The 15,159-nt window shown below is 68.6% G+C and overlaps 1 protein-coding gene and 1 long non-coding RNA gene across 2 annotated transcripts in view; both read left to right on the plus strand.

The window, feature by feature from the left end:
- The window catches only part of LOC142045970 (uncharacterized), a 128,965-nt gene that overhangs the window by 10,709 nt on the left and 103,097 nt on the right, over positions 1 to 15,159 (plus strand). The gene's annotated exons all lie outside the window — the stretch shown is intronic.
- Positions 8,355 to 13,369, plus strand: RDH5 (retinol dehydrogenase 5). Its single transcript, XM_032785584.2, has 5 exons — positions 8,355 to 8,439; positions 10,620 to 10,941; positions 11,193 to 11,451; positions 12,052 to 12,215; positions 12,906 to 13,369. The coding sequence occupies exons 2-5, from the start codon at positions 10,629 to 10,631 to the stop codon at positions 13,127 to 13,129; spliced, it is 960 nt and encodes a 319-aa protein (XP_032641475.1). The 5' UTR covers positions 8,355 to 8,439; positions 10,620 to 10,628; the 3' UTR covers positions 13,130 to 13,369.

The following is a 15,159-nucleotide window of genomic DNA, read 5'->3' on the forward strand; positions in this document are numbered from 1 at the left end:
CGCTGCAACGGAGACCATCGCGCCTCGTTCTGTCACTGCCGCCTGGACCTGCCCCACTGCAACAGAGACCATCGCGCTCGTTCTGTCACTGCCCCTGAGACCTGCCGCACTGCAACGGAGACCATCGCGGCTCGTTCTGTCACTGCCCCTGAGACCTGCCGCACTGCAACGGAGACCATCGCGCCTCGTTCTGTCACTGCCAGCCTGGACCTGCCCTACTGCAACGGAGACCATCGCGCCTCGTTCTGTCACTGCCCCTGAGACCTGCCCCACTGCAACGGAGACCATCGCGCCTCGTTCTGTCACTGCCGCCTGGACCTGCCCCACTGCAACGGAGACCATCGCGCCTCGTTCTGTCACTGCCCCCGAGACCTGCCCCACTGCAACGGAGACCATGGCGGCTTTTTCTGTCACTGCCCCACTGAGAATAGCCAAGCTCTATCCTCTGGAACCCCGTTCCGGTAGTTGAAAGCAGCTATCGAATCCTCCCTCATCCTTCTCTTCTGCAGACTAAACAATCCCAGTTCCCTCAGCCTCTCCTCGTAACTCGTATGCCCCAGCCCCTGATCATTTTTGTTGCCCTCCATTGGACTCTGTTTGTCCAAATCTCTAGCGAGGGAACCAAAACTGGACACGATACTTCAGATGTGGCCTCATCAGTGCTGAGTAGAAGGGAATAATCACTTCCCTTGATCTGCTGGCAATGCTCCTACTAATGCAGCCCAATATGCTGTTGGCCTTCTTGGCAACAGGGGCCCGCTGCTGACTAATATCCAGCTTTTTGTCCACTGTAACCCTCGGGTCCTTTTCTGCAGAACTGCCACTTATCCAGTCAGTCCCCAGCCTATAGCAACTCCAAGGAGTCCTGGTGTAACGCCAAGAGCCGCCGGTCGGCAGTGGGTAGGATCGAACCTGGGCCCTCTGGAGCTTAGTGCGTGATCTAAAAGGCAGCTGACTGTTAGCTAGGGCTGTAGAGCAGACTCACGTTTGCTCTCTCGTGGCGTCAGTGCAGAACAGCACAGCCAGGAGGTGTGTGGGATACGCTGCTCCTGGCCACCTGCTGTAACCCCTAGACTCTGCTGGCCTCCCAGAGCTGGGGGTAGAACTTAGGAGTCCTGGCTCCCATCCCTCCCCCGGACTAACGCCAGATCCTGCCCTCCAGCACTGTACAAATACCTCATCATTGCCTGAGCTTTGACAGCATTTCCCAGGTGACGCAGACACCTCCAAGGACATCCCAGAGCCCCTGGTTCTGCTGAGTGCCTAGGGTGGGGGACGTGTCCCCACCGCTCACGGGGATCAGCCCTGCCTCGTGCTCGTGCTTGTCTCCGGGACCTCCTGCCATTGCACGAGGTGGTCTGCGCGACCGCGCAGCTGGGATCAGTGCTGGCAGGGCAACGTCTGTAAAGGGGCAGTCGCTTTGCTCCTTCCCGGTACAAACTCGGGCCTTTCCCTTGCAGAGCGGAGACGGCGAGAGGCCATTGCTGCAGCCACATGCCTGACCGAGGCCCTGACGGATCACCTGAATGTTGGGTGAGTGGCCGAGCTGCACAGCAGCGTTGGGAAAAGCGTGTCCTGCCTGGCGCATGGTGACGGGTGTTTCCCCGCGGCCTCCCCAGGGCTGGGCTGGGATTTCCAGAGCCAGTCGTCTCCAGGGGAGCAGCAAGTGGCACTACATAGGCATGGTGACTGAACTGCCTCCGGCCCCTAGGCTTAGTCCCTGGGGGGGCAGGGGGCAGCCTGGCTCTGCGGACGTAGAGGGGAGGCCAATGGCAGCCCAGCCCCTTCCCCTATCCCATGGTCCCGCTGCGAGGGAGACTCCGGCTCTGGCTCCAGCTCTGGCGCGGCTGCCTGCTTAAAGCGCCCGGGGCCATGGAACGTCCACACCTTGATTCAGCAGCTTCCCTGCTCTTTTTAGCAGGAGAGCCCCGTTGCGGCAGGAGGCGTGCTGCCCTCGCAGCCTAGTAATGGGGTACAAAACCTTTCGTCCAGGCTGGGCCCACCCAGGCGGTCACCAGCCGCAAGTAGTTACTGTTTGATGGCTGTTCAGTGGCCTGAGTGTCATGAGTTCGCAGGCCTCAGACCACAGCCAGGTGGGGATAGCGAGGTGCTTTTGGGGGTGGCCCCTTCACATCACTGACTGGGGTCCAGTCACCCTCTCCCCCCAGGGAGGGGGAAGCTGGTTGGCTGGGGACAGGGCCTGTGGTCTCCAGGGCTCCGAATCCTGCACCTCTCACTGAAATTCATGCTCGGGGTTTGCGGCCCAGGCGAGTGGCCGGGTCCTGCCTTGTGTGTGGCTCAGGGGCCTATTGCCCGGGGCTCTGCCTGGCCCCCCTTGGTGCTAGCTGGGGCTGTGTAGGTAAAGCCTGCGTAATCCTCTGAAAACCGTAACCAGCAAAGAGTCCTCAGCGCCCCCTGACTGGAACAGCTCCCTGCCCAAGAGCCCGCTCCCCTGGCTGCGGGAAGCGGCTCGGCAGAGGGGACATTGCGGACGGGTTCTGGGCTACGGCTCTGCTCATCGGGCAGCAAGCGCTGCGTCAGGAAGGGAGCTGGATCCTGGGCAGCTGGCTGCTCCCTCCACGGGCACCCGCCCAGCCAGGGGCCGCTCCCTCCATGGGCACCCGTCCAGGGGCCTGTCCCGCAGGGCTGCTCATGGCTGGGAAATGGCCCCTGGTTCCCTCCCGGCCAAGGCCTGGAAGGGTTGGGTTGCAAAGGCTTTGGGCAGCGTCGTGTTGCAGGTCCCCGGCGGGCGCCGAGAGGCAGCAGGGCTCTCCCACTTCGCCGCCAGGCAGGCGGCCCCTTATCCAAGCACCCGCTGCCTTCCGGGGCGGGCTGGACTCACTGGCTGCAGTGCAGGGCTGAGGAGCCGTGGCCCCGCTGCCCCTTGGGCTCTGGGCGTTACCTGGCCCCGGGGAGCCTCCTGCCACACGGGCTTGGCTCCTCCCCAGGCGCATCTCCGCAGGGGGCTCTGTCCGTTCCGGCTCCCCGGCCGAGCCAGCTCTGTTTTTAGCCCCTGGGGAAAATAACCCATCTGAGCTGGGTTGGGCACGCCAGCCGCTGTGCCCGTGACGGGCACGCAGGCCCTGCTGGCAGCCGCTGGGGAAAGTAACCCATCTGAGCTGGGTTGGGCACGCTAGCCGCTGTGCCCGTGACGGGCATGCAGGCCCCGCTGGCAGCCCCTGGGTCGAGTAAGCTCCGTCTCTGGCGCGAAACGAACATGCTGGGTCTCAGCCCTGTTCTCGATGGTGCCCCCTGGTGGTGGTCCCAGCAGAGAGGCCAAAGCACCCCTGGGGAGGGGCTGGGAGCTTAGGAGGCAGGACTCCTGGGTCCCTCTCCTGTGCCTGCATTCCCTGCCTGGCAATGGGCCGGCACCGGCGCCCTGCTAGGGTGCGAGGATGCCTGCCCTCCCGCCCATACCATGTGCAAGGAAGCTGCTCTGGCCCAGCCCAGCCCACGTGCCTCCCCCATGGCCCATGCCCTGGATCTCAGTGCCTGGCACACCCCCTCCTGCTGTCGGGCAAGATCCCTCCCCCCTCCAGGAGCCCTGCGTGCAGCCTGGCCTGATGAGAACCAGATGCTCCCAGGGCCTGGTAATGGGTCCCAGATGCTGCTGAGCTGCTCTGGCTTGGGAACTTCCCCAGCCAGAGACTCCCAGCCCTTGCCTCCGCCCCCACTCGGGGGCGTACTCCCCCGGGGCCTGCCCCAGGCCGGGCCCCTGGCTTCTGGTGCTGAAGGGGGCGATCCAGAGATGCGGGCGGCTGGCCGGGGGCTGGCTGATCATCCTCCTGCCCTGCCCAGGGTGGGCCAGGCCTATGTGAACCAGAGGAAGCTGGACCATGAAGTGAAGACACTGCAGATCCAAGCTGCCCAGTTCGCCAAGCAGACAGGCCAGTGGATCAGCATGGTGGAGAACTTCAACCAAGCGCTCAAGGTCAGTCTGCCCTGGGACGCCTTGGGGGCGTGGATCTACTGGCCGGCTGCCCCCCGCCCTGCCCCGAGGGCAGAGACAGGAAGGCCAGGCAGGTGCCCTCCCACCTCCAGCCCAGGGCTGGGAAAGGGCCCCCAGAGGGTCTGGGGGGAAAGCACCCCTGTCTGCTGGTGGGAGGGGGCTCAGATTTCCCTGGGGCCCTTGGCCGTGAAGCAGGGGGAGGACGCCATGCGGGGGGAGGCAGCTGGTTGGTGCTGGCTTCTGTTGAGACAGGCCTGGGCCCCCATCACGCTGGCATGGGCACCATCCTCGCTCTCTCCCGCGCTCTTGGTTCAGAACCATTTGTTCAGGGCTTAGTCTCCCTCCGACCTCCCCACAGCAGTAGCTCCAGGGCAGAGAATCGGCTCTTTGAGCCTGGCTTGGCCGGAGCCCTCAGAGCTGCTTTGTGCCCGGCAGGCATGGGGGGCGGCAGGATGGTGCTTCTCGCTGCACAGAGTCAGAGCCGCCCAACGCGCCCCCTGCTGGCGCCCAACTCCTCCCCTTCGCCCACCCAGTGGGCTGGCATGGCCGTGCACCCAGCACCGCCCCTGGCTTCACCCACCTGCAGCCTCGGCGCCGGACATACCGTCTGCCTGACGCGGGGGGTGCTGGCAATGCCGGGAGTGTTCCCTCCTGGTCCTGCCTACGCTGGCTCCGGGGCCCCTGCACCACTGGGCACTGGTGCAATGAGTGGAGCAGCCTCAGCTGCCCAGGTGCAAGGAATGGATGGTTCAGCACGACGGGCACCTGTGCGCTCAGGAGGCACTCAGCTGGGCTAGCAGGGGGCTGCGGGTTGGGAGTGAGGGGCACCGGCAGAGCTGGAGGGAGCCCTGGGCTGGGCTGGCAGGGGCTGCGGGTCGGGAGTGAGGGGCGCCGGCAGGGCTGGGGGGAGCCCCGGGCTGGGCTGGCAGGGGCTGCGGGTTGGGAGTGAGGGGCGCCGGCAGGGCTGGGGGGAGCCCCGGGCTGGGCTGGCAGGGGCTGCGGGTTGGGAGTGAGGGGCGCCGGCAGGGCTGGGGGGAGCCCCGGGCTGGGCTGGCAGGGGCTGCGGGTTGGGAGTGAGGGGCGCCGGCAGGGCTGGGGGGAGCCCCGGGCTGGGCTGGCAGGGGCTGCGGGTTGGGAGTGAGGGGCGCCGGCAGGGCTGGGGGGAGCCCCGGGCTGGGCTGGCAGGGGCTGCGGGTTGGGAGTGAGGGGCGCCGGCAGGGCTGGGGGGAGCCCCGGGCTGGGCTGGCAGGGGCTGCGGGTTGGGAGTGAGGGGCGCCGGCAGGGCTGGGGGGAGCCCCGGGCTGGGCTGGCAGGGGCTGCGGGTTGGGAGTGAGGGGCGCCGGCAGGGCTGGGGGGAGCCCCGGGCTGGGCTGGCAGGGGCTGCGGGTTGGGAGTGAGGGGCGCCGGCAGGGCTGGGGGGAGCCCCGGGCTGGGCTGGCAGGGGCTGCGGGTTGGGAGTGAGGGGCGCCGGCAGGGCTGGGGGGAGCCCCGGGCTGGGCTGGCAGGGGCTGCGGGTTGGGAGTGAGGGGCGCCGGCAGGGCTGGGGGGAGCCCCGGGCTGGGCTGGCAGGGGCTGCGGGTTGGGAGTGAGGGGCGCCGGCAGGGCTGGGGGGAGCCCCGGGCTGGGCTGGCAGGGGCTGCGGGTTGGGAGTGAGGGGCGCCGGCAGGGCTGGGGGGAGCCCCGGGCTGGGCTGGCAGGGGCTGCGGGTTGGGAGTGAGGGGCGCCGGCAGGGCTGGGGGGAGCCCCGGGCTGGGCTGGCAGGGGCTGCGGGTTGGGAGTGAGGGGCGCCGGCAGGGCTGGGGGGAGCCCCGGGCTGGGCTGGCAGGGGCTGCGGGTTGGGAGTGAGGGGCGCCGGCAGGGCTGGGGGGAGCCCCGGGCTGGGCTGGCAGGGGCTGCGGGTTGGGAGTGAGGGGCGCCGGCAGGGCTGGGGGGAGCCCCGGGCTGGGCTGGCAGGGGCTGCGGGTTGGGAGTGAGGGGCGCCGGCAGGGCTGGGGGGAGCCCCGGGCTGGGCTGGCAGGGGCTGCGGGTTGGGAGTGAGGGGCGCCGGCAGGGCTGGGGGGAGCCCCGGGCTGGGCTGGCAGGGGCTGCGGGTTGGGAGTGAGGGGCGCCGGCAGGGCTGGGGGGAGCCCCGGGCTGGGCTGGCAGGGGCTGCGGGTTGGGAGTGAGGGGCGCCGGCAGGGCTGGGGGGAGCCCCGGGCTGGGCTGGCAGGGGCTGCGGGTTGGGAGTGAGGGGCGCCGGCAGGGCTGGGGGGAGCCCCGGGCTGGGCTGGCAGGGGCTGCGGGTTGGGAGTGAGGGGCGCCGGCAGGGCTGGGGGGAGCCCCGGGCTGGGCTGGCAGGGGCTGCGGGTTGGGAGTGAGGGGCGCCGGCAGGGCTGGGGGGAGCCCCGGGCTGGGCTGGCAGGGGCTGCGGGTTGGGAGTGAGGGGCGCCGGCAGGGCTGGGGGGAGCCCCGGGCTGGGCTGGCAGGGGCTGCGGGTTGGGAGTGAGGGGCGCCGGCAGGGCTGGGGGGAGCCCCGGGCTGGGCTGGCAGGGGCTGCGGGTTGGGAGTGAGGGGCGCCGGCAGGGCTGGGGGGAGCCCCGGGCTGGGCTGGCAGGGGCTGCGGGTTGGGAGTGAGGGGCGCCGGCAGGGCTGGGGGGAGCCCCGGGCTGGGCTGGCAGGGGCTGCGGGTTGGGAGTGAGGGGCGCCGGCAGGGCTGGGGGGAGCCCCGGGCTGGGCTGGCAGGGGCTGCGGGTTGGGAGTGAGGGGCGCCGGCAGGGCTGGGGGGAGCCCCGGGCTGGGCTGGCAGGGGCTGCGGGTTGGGAGTGAGGGGCGCCGGCAGGGCTGGGGGGAGCCCCGGGCTGGGCTGGCAGGGGCTGCGGGTTGGGAGTGAGGGGCGCCGGCAGGGCTGGGGGGAGCCCCGGGCTGGGCTGGCAGGGGCTGCGGGTTGGGAGTGAGGGGCGCCGGCAGGGCTGGGGGGAGCCCCGGGCTGGGCTGGCAGGGGCTGCGGGTTGGGAGTGAGGGGCGCCGGCAGGGCTGGGGGGAGCCCCGGGCTGGGCTGGCAGGGGCTGCGGGTTGGGAGTGAGGGGCGCCGGCAGGGCTGGGGGGAGCCCCGGGCTGGGCTGGCAGGGGCTGCGGGTTGGGAGTGAGGGGCGCCGGCAGGGCTGGGGGGAGCCCCGGGCTGGGCTGGCAGGGGCTGCGGGTTGGGAGTGAGGGGCGCCGGCAGGGCTGGGGGGAGCCCCGGGCTGGGCTGGCAGGGGCTGCGGGTTGGGAGTGAGGGGCGCCGGCAGGGCTGGGGGGAGCCCCGGGCTGGGCTGGCAGGGGCTGCGGGTTGGGAGTGAGGGGCGCCGGCAGGGCTGGGGGGAGCCCCGGGCTGGGCTGGCAGGGGCTGCGGGTTGGGAGTGAGGGGCGCCGGCAGGGCTGGGGGGAGCCCCGGGCTGGGCTGGCAGGGGCTGCGGGTTGGGAGTNGAGGGCAGGAGCGCTGGCTGGGGGGTGGTGGGTCCCAGCAGCGGGTGATGGGGGGGGCGGGGCAGGAGCGCTAGCCATGGGAGGAACTTGCCCCACGGCGTAGGGGGAGTTTGGGCCGGGTCATGGCTCCCCCCCTCCCCTCCCCCAAATCGGCTTTCGCACTTAAATCCACCTGGACAAAGGAGCCGTGTGACCCGGGCGCCGCTAATCCCACCCAGCCCCATACTCAGCACATGGTCCCTGCGCTGATCTCCCCCCCTCGCCCCAGCTGGGCCAGTTCTGTTCTGTGCGTGGGCACTTGGGGTCCCCTCTCCCACCCAGGGGTCTGCGAGCTACCCCCTCCCCTGCCTAGCCTGGTCCCATGACCCAGACCTGCCCAGTGAGTCCTGGCATCTCCTCACTGCCACTATGCGGGGGGTGGGCAGGGAGCCTGCTCCTCCCCCATCCCACATGCCATGAGGTAATTCACCCTGGGGCACCCATTGTACAGCTAGGGAAACTGAGGCACAGAGCAGTCATGCACCAGACCCCCGACCTTGTGCAGTGGATCCAACACAGCAGGCTCCTCGCATCTGCCCATGCCTGGGCCACTGCCGGCCCCTTACCCCGCCCTCACCCCTTCTGTCAGCTCCCGTAGCTTGGCCCGGCTGCTCTGGTCCCCTCCAGAGCCCGTTACCCCTCACTGCCTGCCTGTGGGGCACGTGCCCCCTGACCATTGCTGGGGGCTTGGGGCTCCTGGGGGCGCACTCGCTATGGGGAGGGCAAGGCCCCACTTCTGCCTCTGGACTTGGCCTGGTGCAGAGCCAGCTCTGCCCCCCGTCCCTGGCACTACCCGCTGTGCCCAGCTCCGCCTGGCCTAGTGCTGGGGGACTCTGCAGGCCTGGCGCTGGCAGGGGTTAACGCCAGCTGGCAGGGCCCGCCCCGTGCGTGGGGGGGGGGCAGCAATCAGCTCTGCCTTGGACTTTGGCTGGAGCAGAACTTGTGTGGCTCAGCCCCTGGCAGCAGGACCCAGCCCCAGCCCCAGAGCCGGTCTGAAGAGCAGGGCGGTATGTGGGGCATAGACAGTGCTCGGGGGGGGGAATCGGGGCCCAGGGCCAGGCTGCCATGTGTTGGGGGTGCAGGCCTGTGCGGGGTGAGCTAGTGGCTGGTGCAGATCATAGATGGGGTGAGTGGCTCAGCCACTGATTTGCCCTCCCCCCGATGTCTGCAGCCCGAGGCTGTGTGGGGCCGTGCTTGTGAGGCACTAGCAGGGCTGCTCGCGGAGACTCACCGTGCGTGGGCTGAAAGCCCAGATGGGGCATCAGGACGCCTGGGTTCCGTTCCCAGCCCCTGCCCCGCTATGTGCCTCAGTTTACCGACCTGAAACACAAAGCTACCGAGGACGAGCAACTTGCTGTCCAGCCCGGCATGTGGCAGCCGGCCTCACATGTTCCCTGTGCCATGGACAGGGCACCCGGTTACAGCTGAGCCACTGCCTGGAGAGGCCCTCGGGAGTTGTGCAGAGACACAGGCAGCTCCCCACCGCCCTGAGCGTAGCCCGGCTGTGCCTGCCCAGGGCAGTGGTCCAGCCATTCCTGCATCTCGCTTGTGCTGGAGCTGGTGTGGAGCCAGGGGGGCCTGTGTGGCCTTCTCAAGGTGCCCATAGGCCTGGGGCACAACCCTGTCAGCCCTTTGCCTGTGGGAGATGGGGGGGGGGGGGTCTCAGGCCAGCTGGGCCCTGGGCGAGGGCAGCCGGTCCCTCCGTTAACCCTTTCAAAGCTGGCAGCAGCGCCTGCTGGGGTGTGGGGGGGGAGGGGCAGGACCAGGCCTACCCAGCCGGATCCCAGGGCACCCCCTGGGATGAGGGAGACTAACCCAGCAGGGATTGCTGGGCACCCTGCCCCTGCCCCCAGGAGAACTGGAATGGGGGAGCACAGACTCGGGGTGCAGCCCCTGGAGGAGGCACAGACTGGCCCGCCCCCGCCTGTGCCAGGGGCCCTCGCTGGGACGTGCCCAGCTCCCTCCAGGTTATGAAACCTCCTCCCCGGCTGGGCCTCTTGCTGTTCAGGGGATTCAGGAGCACGGGGCCTAATCCCCCTTGGTAATGCCCCCCAGCCACAGGGCACTGGGCAGTCAGCCCCGCTCTGCCTCCGGGGCCAGGGAATGGGATGCACCTTCACCCCTTCCTGCCAGCCCCTGCTGGGAGCCCCTCAGTAGAACCCTGGTTCTTGGGGGTGGGGGGTGCTGGGTCCCCCACCCTGTGGATCAGCATGCCACGCCCCCCCAGTGCCTCCAGGTCCAGAGCCCAGATGGCACTCTGCCCCGCCCCCGTGGCCCCTTCCAAGCCCCCAAACTCAAGGCAGGGTCCTCTGGGGGCTCGAGGGGGTGACCTGCATGGCTCCGCTCACCCCGTCCAGGGCCCCCTGCGGGGGGTGGGGGCACGCAGGTGACACAGGGGGCCAGGCACCGACACCCCTGGCCAGGCGGATTAGCAGGTATGACAGGAAGCCCCCCCGCCCCCCAAGCCCCAGCGGGCTTAGCGTGCCCGGGACAATGCGGGGGTGAGCTCTCCCCTCCTGACTGAAGGAGCCAGTGGCCAGGTTCACGCTGCCCGGCTCCCTGCCCAGAACTTGGGTGCATGTGGCACCAACCAGAGGGGCAGCCCCATCACTCGTGGGACTCCTGGGTTCCATTTCGGGCTTTGCCACCCTGGCCCGTCCCATCCCCGCTCTGTGCCTCAGTTTCTCCATCTCTGTAACAGGGAAGAGGCACCCGGCCCCTCCTCATGGGAGCTGGGCGCCAGGCAGCCTCTGACACGCTGATCCCAGCTAATCCCCAGCACGCCCATGGCCTAGTTCGGGCAGGTTGTCACGGTGACCAGCCCATGGGGGGTAAGGGGGAGCCGTGGCTCTGGGGGGCTCTTGCTCCCCCCAGGAGGGAGGCTGCACAGAGAGGGGCTGATGGGCCATGCAGGGGGTGGGGGGGCTTCCTGCACCATGGAGTTGCCAAGTGGTAAGTGCCCCTTCCAGCCCCCCCCCCCCACCTAGTCCCTGCCCAAAGCCAGTGGGCTGGTGCCAGGGGACCAACCCCCTGCTCAGGGCACCTGCCTCCCCCTGCCGCAAACACCCTGTGAAATGACTCCGGGAGGGAAGTGGGGACTAGTGGTTAGAGCAGGGGACTCAGGACGCTTGGGTTCCTTGTGCGGCCCCCTCCCCTCCAGTGCTGAGGTTGGTGTGCTTGGCCGCAGGTGCCAGCCATGTGGCTCTACGTGGGCCTGGTGGCCCTGGTGTGGGCGCTGGGCTGGTACCTGCGGGACCGGCAGACGCTGGCCAGCGTCCAGGACAAGCACGTCTTCATCACGGGCTGCGACTCGGGCTTCGGGCACATGCTGGCCAAGCGGCTGGACAGGAAGGGCTTCCGGGTGCTGGCCGGCTGCCTGACCCAGAAGGGAGCCGCCAACCTGCAGCGCAGCAGCTCGCCCAGCCTGCGCACCACCCTGCTCGACGTGACCAGCAGCGAGAGCATCCAGCAGGCCGTGGAGTGGGTGCGGGCTGAGGTGGGGGAGAAAGGTGAGCCGGGGTGGGGGGCGAAATCGCCTGGCCTCTCCCAGCAGGGGGTGCTGTGGGGAGCCGTGTGGAGATGCTTGGGGGGTGGAGGGGAGACACCCAGCCAGGGATACTGTGCGGGACAGGGCAGGAGCACTAGGGGGGCTCCCAGCAGGGGGCACCCTACGGGGCAGAGGCACTGGGGGGCACGATGAGGGGGCAGGAGGCACCCTGGGGGGGGCTCTCAGGGGACGCCCCGGCTCCCGCCCTCACAGGTCTCTTCGGGCTGGTGAACAACGCGGGGGTGGCGAACCCCATCGGCCCCACCGAGTGGATGCGGATCCAGGATTTCCGGCAGGTCCTGGCCGTCAACACCTTCGGCCTCATCGAGGTGACCCTGGGGTTCCTGCCGCTGCTGAAGCAGGCGCGGGGTCGCGTGGTGAACACGTCCAGCGTCCTGGGGCGGCTCTCAGCCAACGGGGGTGGCTACTGCATCTCCAAGTACACGGTGGAGGCCTTCTCCGACAGCCTGCGGTGAGTCCCCCACCTCCAGCCCCCTTCCCCGGCCCCGTCATACCACACCCCTGCAGGGCCCCCTCACAGCAGGCCTGGGTTACCCCCCATCCCTCAACTCTTTGCTGGGGGATGGGTTGGGAGCCAGGACTCCTGCGTTCCTCCCTGGCTCTGGGAGAGGAGTGAGGGCTAGTGGTTAGAGCGGACGGGGGGGAAGAGAACCAGGACTTCTGGGTTCTCTCCTGGCTCTGGGAGCGGGGTGGGGGGAAGAGAGCCAGGACTCCTGGGTTCTCTCCCAGCTCTGGGAGGGGGTGGGGGGCTGGTGGTTAGAGCAGGGGTGGGGGGAAGAGAGCCAGGACTCCTGGGTTCTCTCCCGGCTCTGGGAGCGGGGTGGGGGGAAGAGAGCCAGGACTCCTGGGTTCTAGTCCTGCCCCCGTGTTGATGTGGCACCTCGGCAGAGTTGGCTTCCTGTTCTGGACACAGAGTTAATGCCTGGGCCCCGGCCGCTCAGCTCCGTTCAGGATGCGGCCTGGTCCCTGCCCTTCCAGGCTCTCCCAGGCCTAGGGGGCACTTCCCCAGCAGGCCGCGCGGCCAGGGCCTGCTCACGCCGCTGCCTTGCAGGAGGGACATGTACCACTTCGGGGTGCGCGTGTCCATCGTCGAACCCGGGTTCTTCAAGACGGCCGTGACCAGCCTGGACACCATCGAAGCCTCTCTGCAGCAGCTGTGGAGCCAGTTGGCGCCCGAGGCCAGGCAGAGCTATGGGGAGGATTTCTTCCACCAGTGTAAGTGCCAGGGGCCCAGGGCCAACCCCCAGAGCTGGGGCTCTAGTCCCCCCATATCCAGGGGCCTCTGGCACAGGGGAGCCCAGGTCACAGGCTTAAGGGATGAAGGGGCCCCCTTCATCCTGAGACCCCCAGTCAAGTCACTTGCCTGCTACCCTGCCTCAGTTTCCCCAGCTGCCAGGGGGAAACTGAGTCAGCTGAGCCCCTGCACTCACCCCATGGGGCTGCTCTGTCCGTCTCCCCCCTGCCCCCATGTGTCTCAGTCCAGCCCCCATGGCCACCAAATGGGGAACCCCTCCCAGCTGCAGGGGTGGGGGCTGTGAGACCCAGGTGCTGCAGAAGTGGAGATGTGGGGGATGACAAGGGGCACAAGAAAAGAATCATGGCCCTGACGAGAGAGGAAGTGCTGTGCCTTCTGCTGGACGCAGGAGCTGCCTTCACTTCCTGTCCTAAACTCCCATGCCCAGTTGCTGCATGGCTGGATGAACACTGGCCCCGCCCTGAGGTGGCTGAATCTCAGCACCAGGGAAGAGATCCCCATCTAAACAGCTACCATGCTCCACCCCAGAGGTGGCAGCATCTCGCTGGTAACACAGGGGTGCCCGGGGCATGGGGGGCAGGAGGCAGGAATGGGAGCCATGCATTGGGGGGCTGTGCCTGGCCCTGCCTCACTGCCCCCCCTCCCCCCAGACCTGAAGGTGCAGCGGCTCATCATGAACTTCATCTGCGACCCCGACCTGAGCAAGGTGACCAGCTGCATGGAGCACGCGCTGCAGGCCAAGCACCCGCGGACGCGCTACAGTGCTGGCTGGGATGCCAAGCTGCTCTGGCTGCCGGCCTCCTACCTCCCGGCCTTCCTAGTGGACGTGGTGCTGGCCACGATCCTGCCGAAGCCGGCCTTACGCGTCCGCTAGCCCAGCGCTGCATGGGGTGGAGCCCGAAGAATGTGATCGGGCTCCGGTGCCCCCCAGCCTGTTGGAAATAAACCGGCCCCCAAAGGACGCCAGGCCCGGCCCACTCAGCTCTGTTCACGTTCCCCGGGGGGGGCAGGGATCAGGCGAGTCCCCTTCCCAGCTGGGTTTCGGCTCCCGCCAGCCCCCTGCTCAGTGCGACACAGCCTGAGGGGCCAGAGGCGAGTAGGGTGCCGTGGGGCTTGCCCCACTGCTGGGAAGGGAGGTCAGGACTCCAGGGTTGTCAGCCCAGCTGCTGGGAAGGAAGGGGCCGGGGGTGGGGGTCAGGACTCCAGGGTTCTCAGCCCAGTTGCTCAAAGGGGCACTGGGGCCAGGAAACTGGAAAGCAGGACCCCTGTCTGGGTTCCCTGTGGAGCTTTAAGAGACACGGCCCCAGGTTGGGCAGCGGGTCCCCGGGCTGGGCAGAGGCAGCGGGTGCCCACGCTGTCCTGGGGCTGCAGGCTCTGCCCCTTTTAAAAGGAAGGGCCAGACCAACACACCCGCAGCTCACATCCTGCTGGCTCCGGCCCCAGGGCTTGAACCTGCAAAGCTGGGGGCTGGGTAGGTTGCCCCCCCTGCAGCCTCACATGTGACCAGCAGGGGGCCCAGCTGGGAGACAGTAAATGCCCCCTCAGGGTGTCCCACTAGCCCTCACCGATGGGGGCAGCCAGGCCCCAAGTAAAGCCAAAGCTCCTTCGCTATGGGGGATGGGCTGCTCCCAGGTTGGGGTGGGTACAGCTATGGGGCTGCTCGGGGAGGGGCAGAGCTGGGCCCCTGCCCACTCCAAGCAGGCAGGAGTGAGCTGCTCCCAGCCGAGGGGTGGCCCCAGGTGAGACGAGCTGCTGGGTCTCAGCTTCACGGCCCATGTATGGGTCACAGACCCCCCTGCCTGGCCATTAGGGAGCCGGAGATAGAGCAGGGGTGAGGGGGTGTCCCCTATGGGTGCTTGTGCCCACTGTAGGGGGCAGAGGGGATGCCAGGAGGCCCCTGGGTGCCAGGGCCAAGCCTCACATCTGGTCAGCAGGGGGCCCTAGCGGCCTCACCCCATAACTAACTGATCTCCCGCCCCCACCCCCAGGGGCTCCTGCTGGCTTGGGAGCAGCCAGGCTCTCAGCTGTTGAGCACAGCAGGGCCCGTCCTGTCTCCACCCAGCCCCGGGGGGCCCCGCTGCCCCCCCCTTCCTGCTGCAGGAAGCATGACCCTTCCGGAGGGGAGGGGCTAGGACCAGTTTCCATGACAACAGTTGCCAGAGACCTTCATGGGCTGAAAAATATTCAAGGGGGAGGGAGGGAGCTGAACGAGTCCAGCCCCCTCCCACACTGCTTCCAGGGAGGGGCCACCTGTCAAACACAGAATCAACCAGCCCAGGTGGGTGAAATTCTCCGTGTGTGGTCACCAGCCCTGGGCTGCAAGGGAGCTGGGGACTCATGGGTCAGAGGGACCTGGGGGTGGGGGGGAGATGACAAATGCCCCCAAGGCTCCTGGTCCTGCCCCCGCTGCAGCAGCAGAGGGGTTAACACGTGTGGGCAGGCTCTGCCCCCCACTCACCACTGATGAGGGGGTTGCTCCCCTAGGACCCCCAGCACAGATCCCCCAGGCCGTGTGTGTGGGAATCCCCCTCACGGCCCTGACCCAGCCCAGGCTACCAGGCCACTGTCCTCTCCCCCAGTCAGCCCAGGAAACACCTGCTTCGAGCCGGGCCGATGCCTGCACTTGGGCGGGGGGGGGGGCACAGGGGCACTTCGAGTCATCGCGCCAGCAGGCGCTTGGGAAACCCCTCCACCCAAGAGCTGCCCCTTGGGAGCAGAGCCGGGGGAGGCCCCACCACTGCTTGGGCTTTAGATCGGGGGGGGGGGGAAGGGGGGAAAATGGACACCAGACAGGACCAGGTCGAATCTCCTGCTTGCCCCCCAAGCCTAGGCCAAAAGGAGCCCCAGAGGCAGCAGAATGGAGCAATCTGGGGAAGCTTTTTATTTTCAAAATATTGTGCCCCC

Source organism: Chelonoidis abingdonii, chromosome 26, assembly GCF_003597395.2.
Source record: "Chelonoidis abingdonii isolate Lonesome George chromosome 26, CheloAbing_2.0, whole genome shotgun sequence".
Taxonomy (NCBI): Eukaryota; Metazoa; Chordata; order Testudines; family Testudinidae; genus Chelonoidis; species Chelonoidis abingdonii.